The 23,774-nt window shown below is 40.9% G+C and overlaps 1 protein-coding gene across 2 annotated transcripts in view; it reads left to right on the top strand.

The window, feature by feature from the left end:
• Positions 1-20,258, top strand: part of LOC119257467 (protein mono-ADP-ribosyltransferase PARP14-like) — a 38,399-nt gene extending 18,141 nt beyond the window's left edge. Inside the window, exons 7-18 of one of the 2 annotated variants that reach the window (XM_054700518.1) lie at positions 706-942; positions 1,718-1,939; positions 4,084-4,162; positions 6,428-6,577; positions 7,580-7,642; positions 7,979-8,146; positions 11,776-11,982; positions 12,593-13,309; positions 14,635-14,768; positions 18,803-18,977; positions 19,272-19,310; positions 19,694-20,258. In XM_054700518.1, the coding sequence (XP_054556493.1) occupies positions 706-942; positions 1,718-1,939; positions 4,084-4,162; positions 6,428-6,577; positions 7,580-7,642; positions 7,979-8,146; positions 11,776-11,982; positions 12,593-13,309; positions 14,635-14,768; positions 18,803-18,977; positions 19,272-19,310; positions 19,694-19,887 (2,385 nt within the window). In that variant the 3' untranslated portion in view covers positions 19,888-20,258. Of the gene's footprint in view, positions 1-705; positions 943-1,717; positions 1,940-4,083; positions 4,163-6,427; positions 6,578-7,579; positions 7,643-7,978; positions 8,147-11,775; positions 11,983-12,592; positions 13,310-14,634; positions 14,769-18,802; positions 18,978-19,271 lie in introns of both variants that reach the window. The other variant, XM_054700517.1, reaches the window with a different exon arrangement.
• The last annotated feature ends 3,516 nt before the right edge of the window (positions 20,259-23,774 follow it).

Here is a 23,774-nt window from a genome sequence, read left to right as displayed (position 1 = left end):
ACCGTGCTATATGCTTGATGCACATTTTCCCATGAGAAAGATTGTAGGATTATTATTTTTCCCAATACCCACATGAAGAAATGGGACTTAGAGGGGGTAAGAAATTTGTACTTGGTATCCAAGAATTTGCTCATAATTAGCCATTGCACTGTTTCAGAATACTGAATATTAATTTTGTTTCTCACTAGAAAAAAGGAAATCAATTTTAAAAACCAAATCAACCAAGAGTCAGTAACTGGAATGATTTTTGAGCCCAGTCCCCCCTACCACCAGAAACAGTCTAAACTGGCTGGCAAGATTGTGCTGTTGAAACAGGTCTGCCAATCTGCTGACGGCTCACAGCCTACGTGCTTATATTCATGTTCTCCCTTTCCCGAGTGACTTCCCATTTCTCTCTACCTGCTGCAACCCTTCCAACTTCTCAGCACCCACCTTGTCCCTGGTGTCTTCACCAGCCTTGAAGAACTAGACTCCTCCAGTGGTTCCATACTGTTTATAAATTGCTTTTGGACAGTTCTCTTTGGTCTTAAAGTTTCTTAAGTGAACAAAGTATTTAATAACACTTTGCTTTAGGTGACATTTAATCTCTGAGAACGTGACCATCTTAGTTGTCTTCTATTAGGCCAGCCCAGTGGGTCAATATAGTAATCCTTGATGAATGCTTTCTGTTAGTATTTGAAACAAATTGTTGGTTTTGTCTTTAAGGTCGATGTTATCGTCAACTCCATTCCCTGGAGTCTTTCACTAAATAATGGACCCCTTTCTCAAGCCCTCTTGGGAAAAGCTGGGCCACAACTCCAGGAGGAATTGAACGCAGCTGGACAAGGGGTGGCTGTGGACGTGGGCACAGTTCTCCTCACCAGTGGCTGCAATCTGCAGTGCCAGCATGTGCTTCACGTGGTGGCTCCAGGGTGGAAAAATAACAGCACATCTGCACACAAGGTGGGATCTGGTTGTACACCCTCCAGGAAGTTGGGGAGCCCTTTCCACTCTCCTCCATATGATGGAGACCAAACTGAACCCTGACTCTTTCTCTCCGGTAGTAATGTCACGCTCTCGGCAGCCTCCGTCACCATGGCCATTTATTGCCGCTGTGTCTGACTTCTCCTGAGGACTAGTTAGTAGCATAAACTGATCACAGTGCTCAGCCATTCTCGGGAGTCAGGGAAGAGACTTTAGTGAGGAATCCAAGGCGAGGGCATGAACCGTTGAAGAAAAGGGAGGATTAGGACAGTAGCTGCTCGGGTTCTTCCCTTCATTGCTGAGTGAGTTGGAGTCTTCTGGGTGGGCTCTCTCTTTTCTGCCTCTACGTGTGAACTTGCCTTTTCCCTTCTGATTACTCTTACCTTCTGTTGAAAATGAAAGAGAGGGCCTCCCCGGTGGCACAGTGGTTGAGTGCTGGGTTGCGAAGCTACCCGCAGCCTCTGCAGTGGCTGCTCCCCGGCTGCTCCTGGGCCACCAGAGGAGGGTCCCATATGGCCGCCGGCTGCTCCCCTCAGCAGTGTACTTCGGTCCTTCTGCCTGCTCTGCTCCTCGCTCTGGCACTGGTGAATTCTCTCACTCTCCCACACTTCTGACTGTACCCAGTGCTTGCATAAGTAAATAAATAAATCTTTAAAGAAAATGAAAGAGAGCTGGCATCACAGTCAAGTTACCAAACTCTTCTGTTTTGCTCTAACTCCCATTCTATAAAGATGATGTGTTTTGTGCTTTTCAGATCATGGAAGACTTAATCAGAAAATGTTTGGAGATCACTGAGAAACTGTCCTTAAAATCCATTGCATTTCCAGCCATAGGAACAGGAATTTTAGGCTTTCCTAAATCTGATTTTGCCAAATTAATCATTTCAGAAGTGTTCAAATTCAGTAGCAACAACCAAGCCACCACCTTACAGGAGGTTCACTTTATGCTGCACCCAAAGGATCATGGAAATATCCAGGTACAGTCTCTTATTTCTGGTGTTTTGTTAGCTGAGCCCTATGTATTCAGTTGTCTTCTTTGCTGTTTCTTCATCTATTTACCATAAAGAGAGCAAAGGAGTAGTGTAGACTAATTGTAGTCTAGTAAACTCAAGCAAATTTATGGTTGTAGAAACATTTAAATTCTTATTCAGGATTTAATCATATATAAAAGTTGACAAAGTAGTATAATGAATTCCCTTGTGCTCGCCATTCATCATTTGCTAGCATTTAGACATAAAATATTTCACATAAAATTCCCGATGCACTCTGTGACTTAAAAATTCAAAAGTTCTGGAAGGCTGACAGTGGACAGTTTGCCGGGGCTGAGTGGCAGGTGTTCTCAGAGACAAAACATCCGCCTTTGCTCTTATAGCTTACCTGCCTGTCCCACAGACCTGTGAGCCTGAGACCCTGGCACCATAGTCTCTCCTGGCCCTTCTCCCATCGTGTATTAGTCATGTTGTTATAGAACAGGGTGAGGGGCACCCCCAACCCCCAAAAATGCCCATTTTAAATAGCTTCTACCAATCGCCACATAGAGATAAAACATATTCTAGTGTGTAAGACCTTCAGTGGAAAGGAACTTTAATACAATTAGTGTGCAATACAGAAAAGAGGAAGAAGCTGGTTTCCAAATCTATCACCCAAAGTTACCCATTCCCTTGTGGATAAATGCCCAGCCAAACATGATGAGCCCAAAGCAGGGCCACCGAGGCCCGAAAGCCTGCCACAGGTTAAAGCTCCTTCTGGTGAGGACCAAGGAAAGGGTAAGAAACAGCCAGACCAGTCTGGGAGGAAAAGAGCAAAATCAAAATCAAATACAAGCTGCCATTGTCACCTATTCACGGGTCTCTCACCCACATCTGTTCCAACCAGTCCATGACCAAAAAGCAAGTGCAGCTTCTTCACACATCTCCTTGCTACATGTGCCTCCTCCAGGTCTCCTTCTGGCTCTCTATCCTGCTTCCTTCCTTCCCCAGTCTCCTCTCCAGCTTCTTCTCCTCCCTGCTCAGCTCGACCCTCCCTTGGGTGGGGCAGGGAATCTGGAACCTTCCTTCTTCCTGGGGACCACCCTGTTAAAATTTCACCAAGAGGCTACTTTTTCCCCCCCAACAAAATTTTCTGTTGCTTGTTTATGAGAGAGAAGAAAGTAATGATTTGGAATGTCACTAACAGTCATGAAATGGTTCATTAATACATGTAACAGCTGCTTCCTGCAGAAGCATGAACCTCCAACCATTTCTCTCTTGCACTAATAAGAATTTTAAAACTGAAGCGATTGGATTCTTGTGATTGTCTTTCTCTTAACAGTATTGTTCACAACTGGCAGGTTATTTTCTCTTACTGATTATGAAAGTCATTCATGTTTTTTGTAGAGACTTTGAACAATACAAAATGTATAACTTCTTCAGTTTTATTCTTCCAATCTTCTTTTAAACCTCTGTATTTTTTAAAGTGGGATTAAACAATTTAATATCTTTCTTTTTCATTTATTTAATTTTTTAAAGATTTATTTATTTATGCATACAAGAACTGGGGTATAGGCCAGAGGTGCAGGGGGTGAGAAGATTCACCAGAGACAGAGTGGGGAACAGAACAGGCAGATTGACTGAAATACACTGCTGTGGGGAGCAGCAGGTGAGGCAGGAGAGGTCTGCTGAGCCATGTGTGTAGTTTCTTGCCTAGGGATCGAACTCATGCTGCAGTGGGTGTGGATAGCTCATAGGTTGCATCTTAACCCCTTGCGCCACCAGGCAGGCCCTAAAAATGTGATTTTTAATGACTGGTAAGTATTCCAACATGTGGATGTATTAAAATTTATTTAATCATTTTCCTGTTTAAAACTTTTATTTTTTCTGTATTACAAATAACACTGTAATTAATATTCTTGTATTTATATCTTTGTTCACATTTTTGGTAACTTCATAGGATATATTCATGAAAGCAGGATGACAGATATGTATTTCATAATTTTAAACATCTGTAATGAAAATAAATAATACTTTGAGAATTGATTTCTCCTAAATGTGCATGCCTGTAGGAACAAAAACTGATGAATCAAAATCATTCACCTGCTGAGGATTGTAGATTATAGTGATCAAAACCCTCTTTGTATTTCTAGGCATTCTCAGATGAATTTGCTCGAAGGGCTAATGGAAATTTTGACAGTGATGCCATTCACAAGACTGAAGATACACAAGGTTCAGTAAAACTTTTCAATTAAAACTAGGCATATGACCTCTCCTGTCTTGCCTGCTGTGCCTCTCAGGAGTATATTTCAATAAATAGGCCCTTTTTGCACTCCAATAAATAAATAAAATAATAATGAGTTTAAACATTATTTTTAGTTACTAAATAACTATGCATGATAGGTGGGAAATTACAGTGATGAGTTTTGTGAAGAAAAAATTTATAATAAAAAATATTTTCAGTTATTTTCTATACATGTGACCATGCAAGGCACCAGTCTAGTTAATGTGATCTGGAGCAACTGTGGGAGACCAAGTAGTGATGAGCCACTATTTTTCATGTTTTCAAAAATAGATCCTTTGAAGAGAAAATATCAACCTAATGCTTCAGCCTGATTTGCTATGGCTAGATTAGATTTTAAACTCCTATTAGAAGTTTACTGAGCCTTCTTGGAATATATATGTCCTTCATCAAATTTGGTAATTTTCCACCATTTCTTCAAATATTTTTGTCAGCACTGGTCTCCCCCTCCTTCTAGCACAAAGTAACATGAAATTAAAGCTTTATGATAGTCTCCCATATTGGCTCAATCTTTTATTTTTCCAAATTTTTTCTCTGTATCAAATTCAACTTTTTTATTGATCTGTCTCATGTTCATTCACTGACTGTCTACTCCTTGTTGTCTGTCTGGTGATCATTTTTTATTTCAGGCTGTATTTTTAATTTGAAGTAATTTGATCTTATTTTATAATTTATATATCTCTGGAAAGACTCTTGTTTTTCTGTTCAACCAAATCATTTTACTTTTCAGATGTGTTTTCCTGACCTCAGGCAGCATAGTTATAGAAGATGCTGTAAGACTTTGTCTCATAATTCTGACTTCTGGATCACCTTGAGATTAACATCTATTGATTACCTTTATCCTTGAGTTGGTCACTTTTTCCTCCTTCTTTGTATGTTAAACTATTTTGGATGAATACTTAAAATATTATTTTATGAAACTTGGGTCCTACTAAAATCCTCTAGAAAATAGTGAATTTTTATTTGTTTATTTTAGCAGATGGTAATCAGTCAAGTTCATTCTAAGAGTTCTTTCTCACCTTCTGTGTGAGCAGCAGCAATCATGTCTGTTCAGTCCTCAAGCATTAGCTCTGCTGCTTGGGTCTCTCTGACCTGTGCAGCTCAGGGGTGAATTTAGGATTTTGTCCAGTTCACACTCTGAAAGGAGGATCCCAGTTGCCAGTTCACACCTCTCAAGAATTCCTAAATAGTATCTGACTTGCAGTAACCCATTTTCTAAGTCATCTCGTCAGAAAGACAGGACTCCCTCTGAGCTGAAGCTGACATTTCTGTTGTCTTATAATTTTGCATAGTCAAAATGTCCTTGGGGAACAGGAGAGAAGAGAGAGCAAGGAAAAAAATAATATGAGGACAAAAGGAAGTATTTGGGAACAAAGAACCTAAAAGAATAAGTAAATAACAGGAATGTCCCCCATCCCCCTCCTGTACACTTTTTAGGTCAAAAGAGCTCTTTTTCCTGATTCTCTGGGTAGAAATAAGAATGTTTCTCACCATTTTAGCTCCCTGTGGTACCACAGGGAGTTCTGCAACTGGGGTTACCCTGGGGCAGGTCTTGATTAAAAAGAAAAAAGTATGAAAAATAATGAGAAATTACTCTCCTGCAATTTAACTTACAAGGACCTGTTTTCTCAATCCTCGGCCACATAACAGATTTTCTGAGTGTTTTTGCTGCCTGTACCCATGTGTGGGACTCGATAGGGCCATCCTAGGGCCAAAGCTGGGAAGGCAAAATGGAAAAATGTCAAAACAAAATTGAACTCCTCTCTTACCCTCCCCCACTGCAGGTTGCTACTTCAAGTTTTGACTTGAAGTACAATAGTCTACGTACAATAGTCTGCGTACAATAGTCTACGTGCTAAGTACAATAGTCTCACGTACAATAGTCTACGTGCTATTGTATTCTCTTCAGTTACCAGCTACTGCCTTTTATTCATCCCGCATTTTCAGTTGTAATCAGTGGGAGAGTCAGGCTCTAGTCAGTTGGCTTCATCTTGACCAGTGTCTGAAGTCTGCATTTAATATGCATTGCATTTTGTCATCTGTTTTCCAATATGGGCCATCACTATGTACAGGGTCAGGGCCAGATTCAAGTCAGAGATCACAGAGAGGGAAGAAGCCTGAGGGGTGCATGTATGGAAATGAGACCGGCATCATTCTTGCTGTTGGCAGCTGATTCCATCTTCTTTTCTTTTCAGGTTTCTACGGGACTGTGTCTAGCCCCCAGCCGGGAGTGCACAAAATGAAGATTGGTCCCATCACGTTCCAGGTGGCCACTGGAGATATCACCACTCAACAGGCAGATGTTATTGTAAATTCAACAACAAAAACATTTGATCTCAAAGCAGGTACTGTACATGTGGGAGTTTGAATAGTCACAGTAAATCCCTGTAGCCAAATTGATCTCAAATGCTGTAGCTGAGGTGATTTTTACAACTGTGGATTTCTAATATTAATTAATAATTTGAAAAGTATTTTGACATTTCTTATAATTGATAAGTTATTTTATGCTTTATTATTCTTATCGAAACTACCCAGATTTTATTATCTTTTTGGTATTGGGAAAGCTTAGGAAATGAGGAAGAATGCAAAAACTCTAGCCAAAGGGCAAATGCACAGCATTGTTCATTGCGGCATTATTTACAATAACTAAGTTTTGGAAATAACTTAAGAGCCCAAGGACAAATTAGATCACGAAGATGTGCACACAGTGGAATACTAATCAGCTATAAAAAAAACTCTTGCTATTTGCAACTCCATGGATGGTAATCAAGGGCAATAAACTAAGCAAAAAATGTCCCAAAGATAAAGACAATTATCAGATGATATCACTTATGTGGGGAACTGAAAAAAAAAAAACAAAAAACAAAGGATCATATAAAGCCAAACCAATTATACACCCCCAAAATCTGACTGTGAATTGAGGTTACCAGAGGAATAGGGTAATTGAAAACACAGTGGGGAGGAGTCCCAGTGGACGATGGTGGAGGACTTTCTGTGCCTTGCTGGTGGGTTTGGTGTGGTGATGTGCAAGAAGGGAATGATCCTATATCTCTAAATCAGTGTTTTAGGTGCACGGGAGCATTGGCAAAGGATACTTCACAGGGACCACACCCAAGGGTATGGAAAGAAGCAAATGTTGTTTAAAAATGAATAATGATGTAAAAATAATAAAAAATTTATTGATAAAAAAATAAAACTGAAAAAAATCATAGTACTTTAAAGCAAAGTTACCTCAATTAAAAAACATGCTACAAGAGGAAAAGGAAAGAAAATGAGCAGGCATTCTAATTAAATATAACCTACGGATTTTTTAGCCACATTTGTACCATCTTTATTTTCTCATATAGGAGTCTCCAAAGCAATTTTAGAAGGTGCTGGAGAAGGTGTAGAAACCCAATGTCGTCTTCAAGGTAAAGCACAATAATATTCTCTAATCCTTATTTGTGAATGGCTGGCTGACTATAGGGGCTATGGAGAGAGAGACCAGGGAGAGACTTGGGACTGGAAAGAAAACCTATTGATCTTAAAAGTATGCATTTGACCAAAAATTTCAGTTATGGAGAATTAAAAGTGAAAAGTGATCTCATAGTTAAAAGGAGGAGGTAAGCAAAAGAGATTCATGAAAGACAGTATTTCAAGAGCCTTTTAGCTACATAAAATACTATTTGCCAAACCAGACATGTTGCTTTCTAAATAGTCAAAGAACATCAGCATCTACTTTTGCAACTTTTTCATGTGTTTCCCAGGTAAACAGGGCAACAGTGATTACCTAATCACAGGAGGTGGTTTACTGAAGTGCAAGAATATTATTCATGTCGTTGGTGGAAATGATGTCAAGACATCTGTTACCCATGTTTTGCAAGAGAGTGAAAAACGGAATTACTCGTCCATTTGCCTCCCAGCCATCGGGACAGGTGTGTAGCCTCTGGCTGTCAAGGCAGAATCCCAAGTCATCTGCTCCCCTATTCAGTCCTGTGACTGTGGGGAATGCTCAGTCTAATTAGGACAGTTTTCTCACCTAAGAAAGTCCCTTAGGGAATAAGCAGGTCAGTGGGTAGTGTAACTAACAGAGAGGAAAAATTGAAGGAAAGTGAAGAATGTTAGACTATTAGAGAGAGATTTGTTCTCTGACGTGGAAGGCAATAGAGAGAGAAGGGGAAAGACAGAAAAGAAGAGGGGGAGTGGAGAGAAGAGAAAGAGAGAGCATCTCTCCTTGTCCATCATTCCCTTTATCTCTTTTCAGTCTCCTCCACATCCCCCCTGACTTACCATGAGCTTCCTCCTCTAACCCCCTCCGTGGAGCACACAGAACGTGCACGTGCTCCTCGCTGCCCCTGACCTGGGAGCACGTCCAGCTCTGCTCGCCTCTTCAGCAGCGGGCTGTGGGGGTTGGCCTTAGGGCCTCCCTGTGCAGAAACCTTGCAGCCACCAGGACCCACTGGGATCGAATGGAGCAGAAACACGTTAACTCTCCAGCTTCCTTTTTTCAGTCTCTTTACTTCCTTCAAGTTTTTTGTTTTCTTCAGACTATGCAATGAGTGAGTGATTCTTCGTGTATAAAGATGGCTCTTTGGCTTTATCATTACTAAGGTGATGCCCTTTGAACTCTTTCTGCAGGAATCTGAGTCAAGTGCATTGATGAGTTCCTGCTTGGTCTCCCCTAAAGAGCTAGTGGGGAGAGGCAAATCCTCTTGGCCCCTGGTAGATGGAACTGACTGGTCCAATGACAGAACACTCAGCACTGGGCTGATGGTTCTGTTGCTCAGGAATCTAAGTTTGAGTGGCTCACATTGGCATTGTAGGTTCTCCAGAAGTTTAGCCTCAATAGACTTAACCATCATGTCACCTTCTGCCTCGTCTAATTCTCTGTCCCATATTTTGATTTCTGTAATTCTCTACGATTCCTCTTATGTTTCCATATGAATTGCTGTATCTACTTTTTTACCCTCTATTTGCAAGTTTATATTTTATAAGTGCCTTAGGTTTTCATTCCTCTTATAGGAGCATCCAATTTAGCATATTAGCCAACTTATCATCTATGTATCATCTGTCACAGTTATTTTTATGAGCACTCAATAATCACTCATAGTCTGTGTCTCCTGCTTTTTCCTCTTGCATTTGTTTTGTATAAGTTTTGCTCTTGCATTTCTGCCTTCATTTATTTGAGCCAAGAAGGCAGGGGTTGCCAGTGGAGTCAAGGAAAAAAACAAGAACATGAGGCAATTTTAGTTCTGTATGAATATGCACACATCTGGACTAATACACACCTGCTACAACTTCCTCTGACCTGGTTGAATTGTTAGTCTGCACATAAGTGGAGCTTAGCACATTCTCTAATTGCCCTCTTTGCTCGGTCACTCCCTCAGATGGTCCTCAGACTAGTGAATGGTGGAACTTTCTCCCTTAGTGGCATTTCTAAGTTGAATTGGGACTTGGATCAGACTGCATCCGGCAATAAAAGAAGCCCTTTCCCTGTCCTTAAGACACCTGCCTCCCCAGAGAGAATGGGGGGTCAGCGAAACCTAAGCAGTCCAGCCCCACGCCAACTGCAAACTCCAGTTCACGTCCTCTTCCCCCTAACCTGCCCTTCCTCTGAACTACTGGGTCATGTACAAAGCCCCACTCTAGCATTTGACTCCACCCCCCTCTACTCCTAGGTTCAGTAGCTGATTAGTTAGTTTGGTTAAATACTTACTGAGTGCCTGCCCTGTGCCAGGCCCTGTGCTTGGACACCTGGGTTAGAAAGATGAGTCAGGAAAGGGTCTGGTCCACTAGGACAGCTCACTCCTGTGAGAGACAGACACAAACATGCAACACAGCGTGTCCCATGTTGCCCGTGAGGTGTGCAGGTGGTGGAAGGGGACAATGGGTTGAGGATAAACCCAATTGGTCACTAGGTCTGGCTGACTTATGGCCTAAATATCTCCTCATTCCCAGCACCCAACTCTTCATTCTGGCCTCTTCTTGTTTAGCTCTTGTCCTTTTCCCAAGCATTTATTTCACTCTCCTAACTAGACCTTCACCTTGCTTCTAGGGCTTCCTTCACTTTTCTCTCAAAAAACAGCTCTATTCCCCTGAACACGCTGGTGCACAGTTCCCTGCTCCACAGTTCTCTCCAGCATCACCTTTTCCTCAACGGTCCTTCCATCTCTCATTCTTTCCACACACCACATCCGGTGTGTCCTGAGTTCCTAACTGAGCATCCAGCCTGCGATGGGACACAGTAAATGTATATGAATGTGTCTGTTACTCCCAGTGGCGCAGTGGTTGAGTGCTGGGTTGCGAATCTGCCTGCAGCTCTGCAGCGCCGGTTCGATCCCCGGCCACTGGGCGAGGGTCCCACATGGCGCAGACCTCTCCTGCAGGGCCTTCTGCTCCCCTCAGCAGTCTATTTCATCAGTCTGCCCTTTCTGTTCCCCGCTCTGGCTCTGGTGAATTCTCTCACCCTCCTGTGCTTCTGACTGTACCCAGTGCTTGTATAAATAAATAAATAAATCTTAAAAAAATAAAATAAAATAAAAAATATTAAAAAAATAAAATAAAATAAAAAATATTAAAAAAATAAAATAAAATAAATTCTTCCAACTCTCATGGGGTAACGAAGGAGACTATCCTCCTTCCCTGATCGTGAGGTTTGTCTATGATCCCAAAATTGTCGAAGTCGTCAAGTCAAAGAGGTCCAGCCTCAGTCTCTGCAATAGTGGGGGTGCCATAAACAGGGTTAATCCAAGTGGGCCCCCAAGTCTATCACACCATGTTGGTTAGGGTTCTTCATATTGCCTCCCGCCCCATGTGACTTAGCCAGGCTGTTCATATGGTGCTTCTGTGTGTTTTCATATGTGTTTCTGTGTGTCTCCTGGGACTTTTCATGATTTTACCTGACTGTTGGTGTGAGAAACTAGCCATGGAGCATGATGAGAATAGGAACTGACCTCAGGTGGCAGCATGATCTTCTATATTTGGTTAAAATGTGCTGAGTGTGGGAGGAAAGGCTTCCTGGAGGTTCATGGATATCTTGTGTACAAAGATTGATAGATTATAATAATTGATAAAATTAGTTTGTTTTGAATCAGATCCTCAAAGACATTGGGAGAATGGAGATACATGCATAAAGTCAAGTGATGACTGAGCCAAAAAAGAAAACATTGTTCTCTTTAAAGAGCATGATGTTGGAATATAAAATAGCATCATATGTTTTTCATGGCTATTCTGAGGACAGTTCTGATACAAGGACTGCCTGTGGTGTGTTTTTCAGAGGAACACAGAGTAGGATCAGTGTATTAGAGGAGGTAGAGAATACTAACCAAAAATTAGTAGTCTGGGTCCTTTGATCGTTGAGGAGCTACTGAAATCCTGGAATAAAAACACCCCATTATGTATAGGACATTGGAAAGTGTTTACTGATACTGTTAGAATAGTCTGTCATGATGGAAGTGTTAGGAAATGGACCATTATCCATGAGAACTAGAACCCCAAAGTTATTCCTTAGCCTTTTCTGGATGGAGTCCTCCACCCCTATCATTTGTATTATTTGCCTTCCCAGGAAGTGCTAATCAAGACCCAGATAAGGTTGCTGGAGCCATCATAGATGCCATTGAAGGTTTTGTCCAGAAAGGATCTATTCAGTCTGTGAAAAAAGTTACGGTTGTTCTCTTTAGGCCTCAGTTCCTGGATGTGTTTTATGCCAACATGAAGAAAAGAAAAGGATTTCAACCTTCTCCCCAACAATCTGTGATGTCTTACATTCCACGTGAGTTGTTTTTACCAGATGCACATTTCTAATTTTTTTGGTCATGTGAGAATTTGGGTTCATTTATAAATTAAATATGGAACTACCATGTGGCTCAGCTACTCCACTTCTTGGTATTTGTCTGAAGGAAATGAGATCATGATCCCAAGAAAATATAAGCCCTCCTCCCACTGTCATTACAGCATTATTTATCAAAGCCAAATTGTGGCAACAACCTACGTTTCCACTGACAAATTAATGGATAAAAGAGATGTGGCTTACATATATTATGGAATATTATTCAGTTATAAAAAATGAAATCCTGCTATATGCCACAACAATGTACAGGCCCAGAGGGTTTTATGCTAAGTAAAATAAGTCGGTCAAAGAAAGACAAATACTGTGTGACATCACACTTCCATATGGAATTAATAAAAATGAACACATAGAACAGGTTGGTGGTTGCCAGTGGTAGCTGGGTGTTGGGAATGCAAAGGAGGTGGAGGTAGGCAAAAGGAGTGAAGATGGTCAGAATGTACCAAGTTCTAGTTATAATTTCAGGGGATTTAAAGTACTGTTTGTAAAAAAAAAAAAAAAATAAGCAATAATCTTTCTTTCTTTTTTCTTTTAGAATTTTTGCCTCGCAACTATTGTTATTATTTATTACCTTTGACTTCTGTCTTTCCTTTTTTAGAATTTTGGCATGTTTTGATTCTTCTTTTTTTTAGTTTGGTTATTTTCTTGTTTTATTTAATATTTTTGGGCTCCTCACGATGCTCTTCAAAAGAATACAATCCTTCAGTTTTGGAAAATAAAACAGAGTCAGTAATTTTTCAGGTGTGTGGTGAAAATATAAAGTGTGTGGAAAACGCCCTCTCCTGGATACAGGATCTGATTGAAAAGGAACAATACTCTTACAGCAGTGCAGATGAGTGTATCAAAGACTTTGATGAAAAGGAGGTCCAGAAATTGAATGAGCTACAGAAGAAATTAAACATTACTATATACTTGGACCATAAAAAACCTTTGATTGAGGTTTTGGGAATTGGCAGAGATGTGGCTGAGGCTAGAAATGAAATTGAGGAAATGATCAAGAGAGTAAGATTGGCCAAAGAAAAGGAATCCCAGGCAGATTGTATCTATGAATTTATAGAATGGCAATATCATGACAATAACACTTACCACAGTTTTGACAAAATGACCAATCTGCAATTAGAGAATGCCCGGAAAAATCGCCAGATGACAACTGAAGTCACAATTAATCAGCAGATCTACACAGTGAATTTGAAAACAAACAGGGCTACAGATGCAAATGGACACAGTATACCTGTTCAGCGCCTCAGGAAATGTGAGTCAAACTTTCATTCTTGCTATTTATTATTTTATACCTGCTTTGGACCTAATCCTGTTTTATATTTACATCACAGTTGTTTCAAGTAGATAAAATTCAACCATACTTTAGGGGATAAAATAGAAAACTTGGTCTGAGCTCACGGAGCATGAGTGAGTAGACATCCTGGGCCCCGAAGGATGTCCGTATTGAAGCAATAGTAGCCAAACCTTGCATCGCGTGCCATGCTATAGAACACACACCTTCCAGAGCCAGTTCTGCTGAGGAGGAAAGGGCTGCTTCAGTCACAAGATGGAAAGGCAGTGTTTAAAAAAAGTGGTCTGGGATTTTTCTAGAACACGAAGGGGAAGACAGCCTGGTCAGAGTGGGTACTGTGTGTCTGTAACTAAGAAGCAGGGAAGGATGGGGAGCTTGGCTTCTCCCAAGTCACTTCCTCCTCTAAGCTGAACATAAGGATTCTTGACACATCAGAAAGCCAATTCAGATTCTCTGCCTGCACCTGCTTCCTGAGAAGCGATTGCTTCTCTCGTGGGGGCAGCCCTTCCTGCCTTTGACCCACATAAGACCCACACGGAAAACTAATAAACTGGCTTCAGTATCTAACTTCCTTCTTGTGAGATCAATGTAAACAAATTCCTGAGGCTCTCAGCAGCCCTAGGGAAATGACAAGTCAGGTGTGGCATTTTGCCTATATAAGTGTCATATAAATGCTCTGTAAGTACACACTGGAACTCCTGGTGTGGCCTTTTATTTAGCAGGAGATGGGGAGAGAGCTGTCAGCACACCCAGCACATATAAAACCCGCACCCCCCCCAACTTATGACACTGTGAAGAATGAAAGAGCAGATGTGGAGGCCCCATGACCAGACTCCCCATAATTGGAAAGAAGACGTAGTGACTGTTTGACATTATAGGAATAATTTATTGTTAAATTACTACAATATGTATGATGGGCTAAAGACTGAACAGGCTCTGCAGCTGGGTTATCGTACACTGATAGTTCTCAAATCTGCACGTGATCAAAATTTGTCATGATATGTATCTACATGGGTTCCAGACCCATTCCAGAAACTTTCATGCAGCATATCTGTGAGCTTATTGTCTTTTTAAAAAATAAAATTATGGTTGCCTCATATGTAGTTTGGCTTTGGTCCACATTCTAAAAAACATTCCAGAAAGATAAGGAAGACCTGTGAACACAGTGAATTAGGAGATTGTGAACAAGAACACAGAGAGCACTCAGATTTTCAGAGCATACCATGAACATGGACTATGTGGAGGATCTTTCCCGCTGAGGTAGAACTCAATTGTCTACTTTGCAGTTGAGATCCCTGGAGACTGGGCTGACATGAAGCAGCAAGATTTCCTTGTGGTTGATCTACAGCCTGATGATGAAGATTATAAATTTGTGGCAGGAAAGTTTAATCGGACCTGCGCAAAATTCAAGATAGAGAAGGTAAGTCTTCTGCTGACATGGGGTTTCTTAGTGGTGGAAATAAGTGGTATTGTGTTCTTACATAAATGCATTTTCATTCACTACCTATCATTTTTTTTACCCACAATTAGATATTTAGTGTTACATTTTGGATTCTAAGATTCAGCTTATGTCACCTTTATTACTGAGATGTGAGGATTGAGTTCTTTTGTGTGTGTCATTTAATACAATATTAGATTACAATATCATATCAGAATACTAAAGACCCTTATTTACTTTGTGAAGCAAGTATAAATATTCCAAGGTTTCAATGTTGGGTTTGGTACCTTAGCAAACACCATAAACAGACAGGGGCTCCTCAGACACTCTTAGCTGCTTCTGCCCACCATCCACAGAGCAACAGTGCCCACTTCCTTAGGAAATTTTGACAGCCCTTTCTTTGTTCATCTCATTTATTTTCACAGTTCCTATTTTTTTTAATTTTTTATTAATTTTTAGTTTTTTTAAAGATTTTTTTTATTTATTTGTGCATACATGAACTGGGATACAGGCCAGAGATGCGGAGGGTGAGAGATTTCACCAGAGACAGCGGGGAACAGAACAGGCAGACTGACTGAAACACACTGCTGAGGGGAGCAGCAGGCAATGTAGGAGAGGTCTGCTGCGCCATGTGGGCCTCTCTCTGGCCAGGGATCGAACTCGTGCTGTAGAGACTGCGGACAGCTTCATAGTGTGGTGCTTAACCCCTTGCATCACCAGGGAGGCCCAATTTTTAAATTTTTTTACATAATTTTTCATTTTTAAACAATATTTGCTTCCCCCCACCCCCTCAGATTTAGTCCCCATAGGGTTTCCTTCACCAATGCACCCGTGCATCATCACCTCAGTCCCCTGTGCTCCTCTCTCCTTCCCTCTGATCCCTCTCCCTCCTCCTCCCCTGCAGTTTGTCTCTGATTTGTAATTGTCCGTTTTTGCTTTGTTGTGTTTTGTACTGTTATTATTTTTTTTACACTGATGTCTTATTTCATTTCCCTATATTCCTGCTATAAGTGAAGTCTTGGATATTTTTCTCTTTCCTCCTGGCTTATTTCACTGAGCATAATTCCTTCTAGTTCCATCCATGTTGTTGTGAATGGCATGAGTTTATCTTTTTTGATTGCTGAATAATATTCCATTGTGTGTATATGCCACATCTTCTTGATCCAGTCATCTATTTTTGGGCATGTGGGTTGTTTCCGGATTTTACCTATTGTAAATAGCGGGCAGTTCCCATTTTTAAGCATTAATATTATTATTTGAAACTGATTCTCCCTGGACTTCTGTAATGATATTAATTTTAAGCTTTCTTTTCCTTCTTTAACTAATTTTCCTTTCATTGTCAGTGACATCTGTTTATCCTCCAAACCTCTAGTCCTAGTTTTACACATAGGATTTTGTACTTCTGTCTCTGTACTTCACTGAGGAATGCTTTTTCTTTTTTCTTTTGTAATGACATTAGTAATGAATCAAATGTTTTACCCTTCTTAGCTTCAGCTATTACTTCAATGTTGATAGCGCCCAAGTCAGTATCACCAACCCTGATCTCTGATTCAAGGTCTCAAACATAATCCTAGTGATATAAAATATCTCCACTTAAATATCCATTTGTTAAATCAATTTCCTTAAAACTAATTTACCATCTCTGAGTATTATCTTTCTCCTTCCCTTTTCTGCCTTTTGGTCCATGAGTTTTTGATTCAAGTTAAATCTTCGAATACCTTCATCCACAAAAATAAACTTGCCAATAAATCCTGTATTTTGTTTCTTTGCAGATTGCCTCTTACTCTCTGATTGCACTTCCACCTCTCTATTTATTTATTTATGTAGTTACACATATACTAGTTCAACAAATATTTGAAGTATCCTGTAAGGATATATGTCATAGTTTCAGATAAATAATGAAAAAAATGTACAAAAAGAGGAGGAGGACAGAAAAAATAAGACAATACAGAAGTAGTGTTAGTTCACATAAATACATAACATGAGATCCTAGGTAGTTATGAGAGTAGGACCCAAATTTGCCTCAGCTTCCTATTAGGAAAACACAAAGGAACACCCAATTACAAGATTCATAATGTCCACAAGTCAAAAAACAAACCATTTGAACCAGAGACACAGAACTTTCACAACACTGAGACTTGTTACCAATGGATTTCTCCTGTGATCAAATACTGGAGGGTATCATCAAAATCATCCTCATGATAAATTCAATACAAAATTTATTATCACTTTTTAAAAAAATTTCAATTTAATCCGGTTGAGCAAATCAATTCTCTGAAGAACTAATACAATATGATTCAGGTATGAAGCTCTTTGATTTCTTGCTTCTGAGGTAACAAATAAATTTCACTTAAATACTAATCATAGTCATCTGGTAGACATGCGGTGTTGAGATGTGAGGTTCACAGCGGTCAGGACTTCCTGACCAGCAATGTCTGCAGCGGGCCCTGGACACTTGCCATGTGTTGGCCACCTTGACCAGAGAAATGATTTCCCTACCTTTAAAAATGGAAGTCTTTTTCCAAATGAAATTTTATGTGAAATCTCAGTGTATGACACTAATCAAAGCAAAGTAAGATGTACTTAAGACACCTCTGTTGAGATCCCTAGTGGAATGAAAACATTGGCATGAAAATAGGTGATTTGTCATCATCCATGACTGTTAGAACTGGGACTAAGATTTTGAACATTCAAAAACTTTCACCTTAGTTCAATACTTCAGACACATTTATTTTTCTCCCTCATTCAGTTTTTGATGAAGTGCTTCAATGTAAAGTTGTGGTCATTATGATACACCTAAATATTTTAGCACATGTCTTGTAGAAACAAAGTGTTATCTTTTAAATAACGCTACCATTATTTCATTATACATTAATGTCAATTCATTAATATATAGTATAGAATTCATGTTCATATTTCCCCAGTTGTTCAAGACAGAATTCTTGTGTTTTGGCTTACCCCACTCATATCTGGTTACAAACTACATTGGTCAATATGTATGTCTCTTCTATTCTACACAATACTCCTGCATTTCTGAAAATTATTTTTTATGATATTATTGTTTTAAAGTATCACTTCTGGTTCTGTATTGTCTAGATTTTTTAAAGACCTGCCTCCTCAAGCCAGTTTTTTTAATTGTCTGGTTCTTCTCAGTGGATGCAAGTCTCCAGCCCTAGAGGCCACATTCCAGAATCCGGTCAAAGCACAGCCACGTTGATCTGAAACCAACCCCTTCCCACCAAGATTCATGCTCCCTCTTCCAACTGGCCAGAGATGGATTTACATCCATTAATTTTCCTTCTTATCTTCTTTCTAGTGATTCTCACTCTGTTCCAGCATAGGTAGGTAAGCCAGATTCTCAGAAAGAGAAAAGAGGGGAGATGGAGAGCGACAGTGTGAGGTGGACAGCTGCGGGAGCAGTGAAGAGAGTGTAGGTCAAAAGCAGGATCTGGGGAGACTTGGTTGGCCAAATTCAAATGATCAACAGCAAGACCCTAATCACTGCTCACTCTCCTGTGGTGCATGAAGGGTGTTCAAAATAAAATCAGCAACCTTCCAAGATATTTTTTTGAAACACTGGATCCAACAAGATTTGTGAATGCACAGTGTTGCCACCTGACATTGTATTTGCTGATTATTGTAATTTTTGTTTATGAAAAATAGTGGTTGGGGCCTCCCTGGTAGCACAAGGTGTTAAGACGCAAACTACAAAGCTATCCACAGCCACTGCAGCCTGAGTTCGATCCCTGGCCGGCCAGGGAGCAACCCACATGGCACAGCAGACCTCTTCTGACTCGCCCACTGCTTCCCTCAGCAGTGTACTTCAGTCAGTCAGCCTGTTCTGTTCCCCATTCTGTCTCTGGTGAATTCGCTCGCCCCCCATACCTCTGGCCTGTACCCTGGTTCTTGTATGCAAAATAAATAAATAAATCTTAAAGTAGTGGTTGTATTTCATTAGTTGTATCTTGCTGAGTGTTCTTGATGTTAGTAGAATACTTTTCCTGATTCATTTTCAGATTCAGAGAATCCAGAATCCAGACCTCTGGAATAGCTATCAGACAAAGAAGCAAAACATGGATGGCAAGAAAAACCGTGACAGCAACGAGAAGTGGCTCTTCCATGGGACAGATGAAAAGTCAGTGCCACATATCAACCGCAACGGCTTTAACCGCAGTTATGCTGGGGAGTACGGTAAGGAGGCACAACATCTGGTACTCCAACTGAGGTGTTGGGCATGAGAGTTACTTGGTGTTCCCTTGTGGCTGTGACCCTGGTGCCACCAAAGTTTCAGGATCAGACTTACTAAAGGGCACCAATGATGTTTGGGATGGAAGAATGATTTAAAAAATTAGAAACATAAGCAAAAATATTAAGAGGTTTTTAAATAGAAGAGCTACACATTATTTTAAGATTATTTGACATATCAACACATCAATTTATAGGCTAAATTGGAATCCTTAAAAATGTTTTGTTTTCTCTTCACAGTGTTATATGGAAAAGGAACCTATTTTGCTGTCAATGCAGGTTTTTCTGCCGATGACACATACTCCAAACCAGACAGAAATGGGAAAAAGTATATGTATTATGTGCGAGTGCTAACCGGACTCAGCACACCTGGAAAAGAGTTATTAAAAGCACCTCCTCCCAAGGACAGCAATAATCCTACTGACCTGTATGACACTGTCATAGATAAGTCAAATCCCGAGATATATGTGGTATTTTGTGACTACCAGGCTTACCCAGAGTTCCTCATTACTTTTAGCAAATAGCATCTGAGCTTCTTTTGTGGAAGACATTACACATCCTTATCTATCTAATTGTAAAAAAAAAAAGCTATAGCCATTTGTTTTCTCTTAACAACTTACTCATTTCCTACTCACTTCCTTCTGTCTTTCGTTTCCATTGAGATTGTCTTCATTGGCAGCAACGTGGGCCAAGAGGCGGAGCAGTGCCACAGGGAGTCAGTGCACAGTGCACTCAGAAGGTAGAAGTCTGCAGGAGGATGAAGGTGTCTTTCCTGGGCTCTGGGGTGATGCCTGCACTTCAAGTCAAGGAGATTGAAGGCGCCACAGTTGCTTCTGCATTAACACAGACATCTTGAAATGTTTCTTGCTGTCACTGTTTGTCTTGTAAGTGGTTTGCAAAGACCCCTAACTGCTTAGGTGGCTTCCCTGATACTTTCTCATCTGAACTGATTGACAATGAGAAAAAAATAAAATGGAGAGGGAGCTACCTGGTGGTGCAGGGGTTAAAGACAGCGCTATCAAGCTATTGCCAGCCTCTGAAGCATGAGTTTGAGTTCGATTCCCTGGCTGGCCAGGGAGGTGACCCACATGGCCCAGCAGACCTTTCCTGTCTTGCCTGCTGCCCATTTCAGCACTGTATTTCAGTAGATCTGCCTGTTCTCCCCACTGCGTCACTGTTGAATCCTCTTACGCCATACACCTCTGGCTTGTACCCCAGTTCTCATACATAAAAATAAATAAAATCTTTTTAAAAAATTAAAAATTATACTTTGCAACCATATCGATATGACTAATCAATGCTGGGCTATTTTAAAATGACAAAAAATTCTTACATACCCTTAAATAAAACAGCCACCTTGTCTGCTAGATAGGGTGGCCCTGCTGATGCCTGTGATTTCAGGTTGTGACACTGAGCAGTATCTTGAATCTCTCTGACGTCTGGTGGGGCAATGCACTTGTTTCATAATTAATTTCACTCCCTCAGGCATGCCCACCTGAGAACTGCAGTCTGAAATGCTCCTTTCTCCATCTCCCTTACTCATGCACCTGCTTGGCAGGTAGCCAAGAATCTCTTGCTGTGCCTTAATCGCTATCTTTATAATATGAAATTATGCCCCATCATCAATTTACACTTAGAATATATTCATAATCATGTTTTAACTCTCTTCCTAAGACTCTGCATGTCAAAGACTTATTGCCTCTTTCCAAATTCAATGCTTTGTCTCAGAATGGATTCAAACTCCAACCTACACTAAGAAATACATTTTATAAACATATAGAAGAAAACATAGGCAAAACACTCCATGACACATACCTCAGAAACATCTTTAAAGACTCATCACCCAAAGCAAAGAAAGTGAGGGAAAAGATAAACAGCTAAGATTATATCAAACTAGAAAGTTTCTGTATGGCTAAAGGAAATGCAGATGGCCAACAGGTATATGGAAAATGCTCATCTCTTATAATCAGGGAAATTTTCAAATCTAAACCACAATTAGATACCACCTCACACCAGTGATGATGACCCATATTAAAAAAACTGGCAACAACAAATGCTGGCAAGGATGTAGGTAGAAATGATCCCTCTTACACTGCTGATGGGAAAACAAAATGTTCTAATCACTATGGAAAGTTGTGTGGAGGACCATCAGACTACTAAAAATGGAGCTACCATATGCTTAAGAATTACCCAAAGGTCACAAAAACATTAATTTGAAAGGAAATCTGCACTCCTATGCTTATTGTAACACTATTCACAGTAGGTAAGACATGGACCAACCTAAATGCCCCCAAACAGATAATTAGATGAAAAAATCGTGGTATACATACACACAATGGAATACTATACAGCAGTTAAAAAGATAAGCTCATGCCATTCACAGCAACATGGATGGAACTGGAAGGGATTATGTTCAATGAATAAGCCAGAAGGAAAAAGAAAATATTGCAAAGTCACACTGGGATGGGCCATTTACTATTCTTGCACAGTATTGGCGTGCAGCAAAATGAAGTCTCTGTGTTTGTGCAAGGTGTAGTGACCCAAAGCTGTTGACTGCAGCTGGTGTCCTGGGTGAGTAGCAGAGATCCTGTACACAGTTGGGGAGGTCAGAAGCCTCAGGTGGTGGTGGGCAGCCACTGCCGCATGGCAGAGATACAGGTGAAGTCATGGGGCCGCTATTTAGAGCCAAAAACAGAAACTAAGGGCAGGGCGGAGTTTTAAAGAAAATGAAAGTGAAAGAGACAGTCCAGGCAGATGGACCAGAGCCGAAGATGGCTGCAGCCAGATTCTTTCCTCTGCTGGTAGAAGGGTGTTGGGGCCGAAATCCCCTGAAGAACTTGAGCACCAAGTGCAGCTGTACTTCCAGAGCTCTAAGAGGTCGGGAGGCAGAGAATTCAAGATCTGCGAGGGACCCAGGAGACACTTCGTGTTGCTCAGAACTGGCTGGCACATTCAGATGCCCAGACAGGACTTTGACTCTGTCAAAGTCTAGAGAATCATAGAAGGAATGTAGCACAGAGTTCATGACTCTAGACAACTGGGCTTAAAAAACAATACTGTTGGTAGGTTACTAACAGACAAATTTCTTCCTCAGCCTTAGCTGTCTTCGTCAGGCACTAGGTCAGGAGGCTGTTTCAATAAACACCACCTCAGCTTGCTCGTAGGCTTTGGGGTCTTATCTAGCCCTCAATCTTCATTCTAACTTAGGACAGCTCCTCAGAAGTCCAAGGTGAAGCAACCACTCGCTCATGAAGAGTGAAACAGGAGTCTGGCATTTTTTCTCATTGTTTCTGGACCAGATTCTGAGTTGGCATGCGGTTGGTGAAGGCTTCCCTTCTTCCACCCCTTTGTGGATAGTTGAGATGAGAAAACTGTTCAAGGCCCTCTTGAAAGATTCGTGTGTATGTCTTTGGCCCCATCAGGTCACCATTTCACAATATAATCTGGTGACCTCACACTCAGGGCAGAGCTGCACCTGTGAATCAGAAGGGCACCCTCACTGGCTCCCTTCACCCTGACCTCCTTAGCCACGTGACTATGCTGGTCTCACCTCTGTTTCCAGGCTTACCTGCTCCCTCTTTCCACTGTCTGAGATACACTGATTTCCCTTTCTTCTCTCTCTGACTTACACTCGCATCTCTCTTGTGGGTGTAACAGAATAGGTCAGAAACACCTCCTTACGTGAGGGAACAAATTCTAGAGAAGTTTTGATCTTTTCTCAGTGTCACTCAGCAAGTTCATGGCAGAGTTGGAATTCAGATGCAGGCTTTTGTACTCTCCTATCCACTGGTCAGTTTGTTCGCTGCAGCCCAGATGTGCTCATTCTTTTTTCCTTTCGTGAAATCCCCCCCCCCCATCTCTTCTTTTCTACTCCTTTTACTCTCAGATGTGAGTCCCTTACTATCGCGGGTGATTGACACAACTCTAGGCTGTTGGACATTGTACCCATGGCCACTTTCCCAAATTGTGGCCTCCATCACATCGTGTCCCAACCCCAATCTACTGGCTCAGCATGAGAAATACTTAGTTCTTCACTGTAGAATAAATACTGCTATCTTTTTGGGTACCAAATAACCTCAGGTAATGTACTAAGTTCTTTATTATATTTCTTTCATTTATGCACTGAACACACATGCAAAACAATCTTCATTAACTACTTACAGTTAGACAGGAAGACAAACTTTGTATTTTTATTAAGAAAGATGCTCACAGTTAAAAATGATAACTTTAAAGATGGAATTGAAATCTGTGTTTGCTTGCTAAATATTTCTCTTTTTGCTGCTCAAGACCTCTCTCGGGAAATGACCGAGCCATTGATTTATGATGATGAAATCCATGGAAATCATGGGATAATTTTATGAATGAAGATTGCTTGACCACTGGCTTTTAAATTTTTTAAGTTTCAGTTCGACAGAGAGTCCTGAAGAGAGACAACCATGAGTTAGTATGGCCTGGACAAGGAACATTCAAGTTAACTGTCAAGTTGCCCACAGCCCCAGATGAAGTCCAAAATGTCCTTGAAGAGGAAATTCCAACTGCGGCAGGCTGCACCTCCCATGCTGTCTCTTGACATGGTCCGGGCATTGGGGGAGACTCCCGAGAAGCGGGGAGTTCCTGTGCTCCCCGGAAGAGGGAAAGTTGTAGTTCCCAGAAGAGGGGAGTTCTTGCACTCCCCAAGAAGATCTGAACTAGGGAGTCTCCATGGCAAAGCCTGCTAAAGCTCACCTCTTTGTTCTTGGTTAA

The sequence above is a fragment of the Talpa occidentalis genome, unplaced genomic scaffold, assembly GCF_014898055.3.
Source record: "Talpa occidentalis isolate TD23 unplaced genomic scaffold, MPIMG_talOcc4v2.1 talOcc4.4, whole genome shotgun sequence".
In the NCBI taxonomy this organism is placed as follows: domain Eukaryota; kingdom Metazoa; phylum Chordata; class Mammalia; order Eulipotyphla; family Talpidae; genus Talpa; species Talpa occidentalis.
Note: the sequence above shows the minus strand (reverse complement) of the source record. Positions and strands in the feature narration are given on the sequence as shown.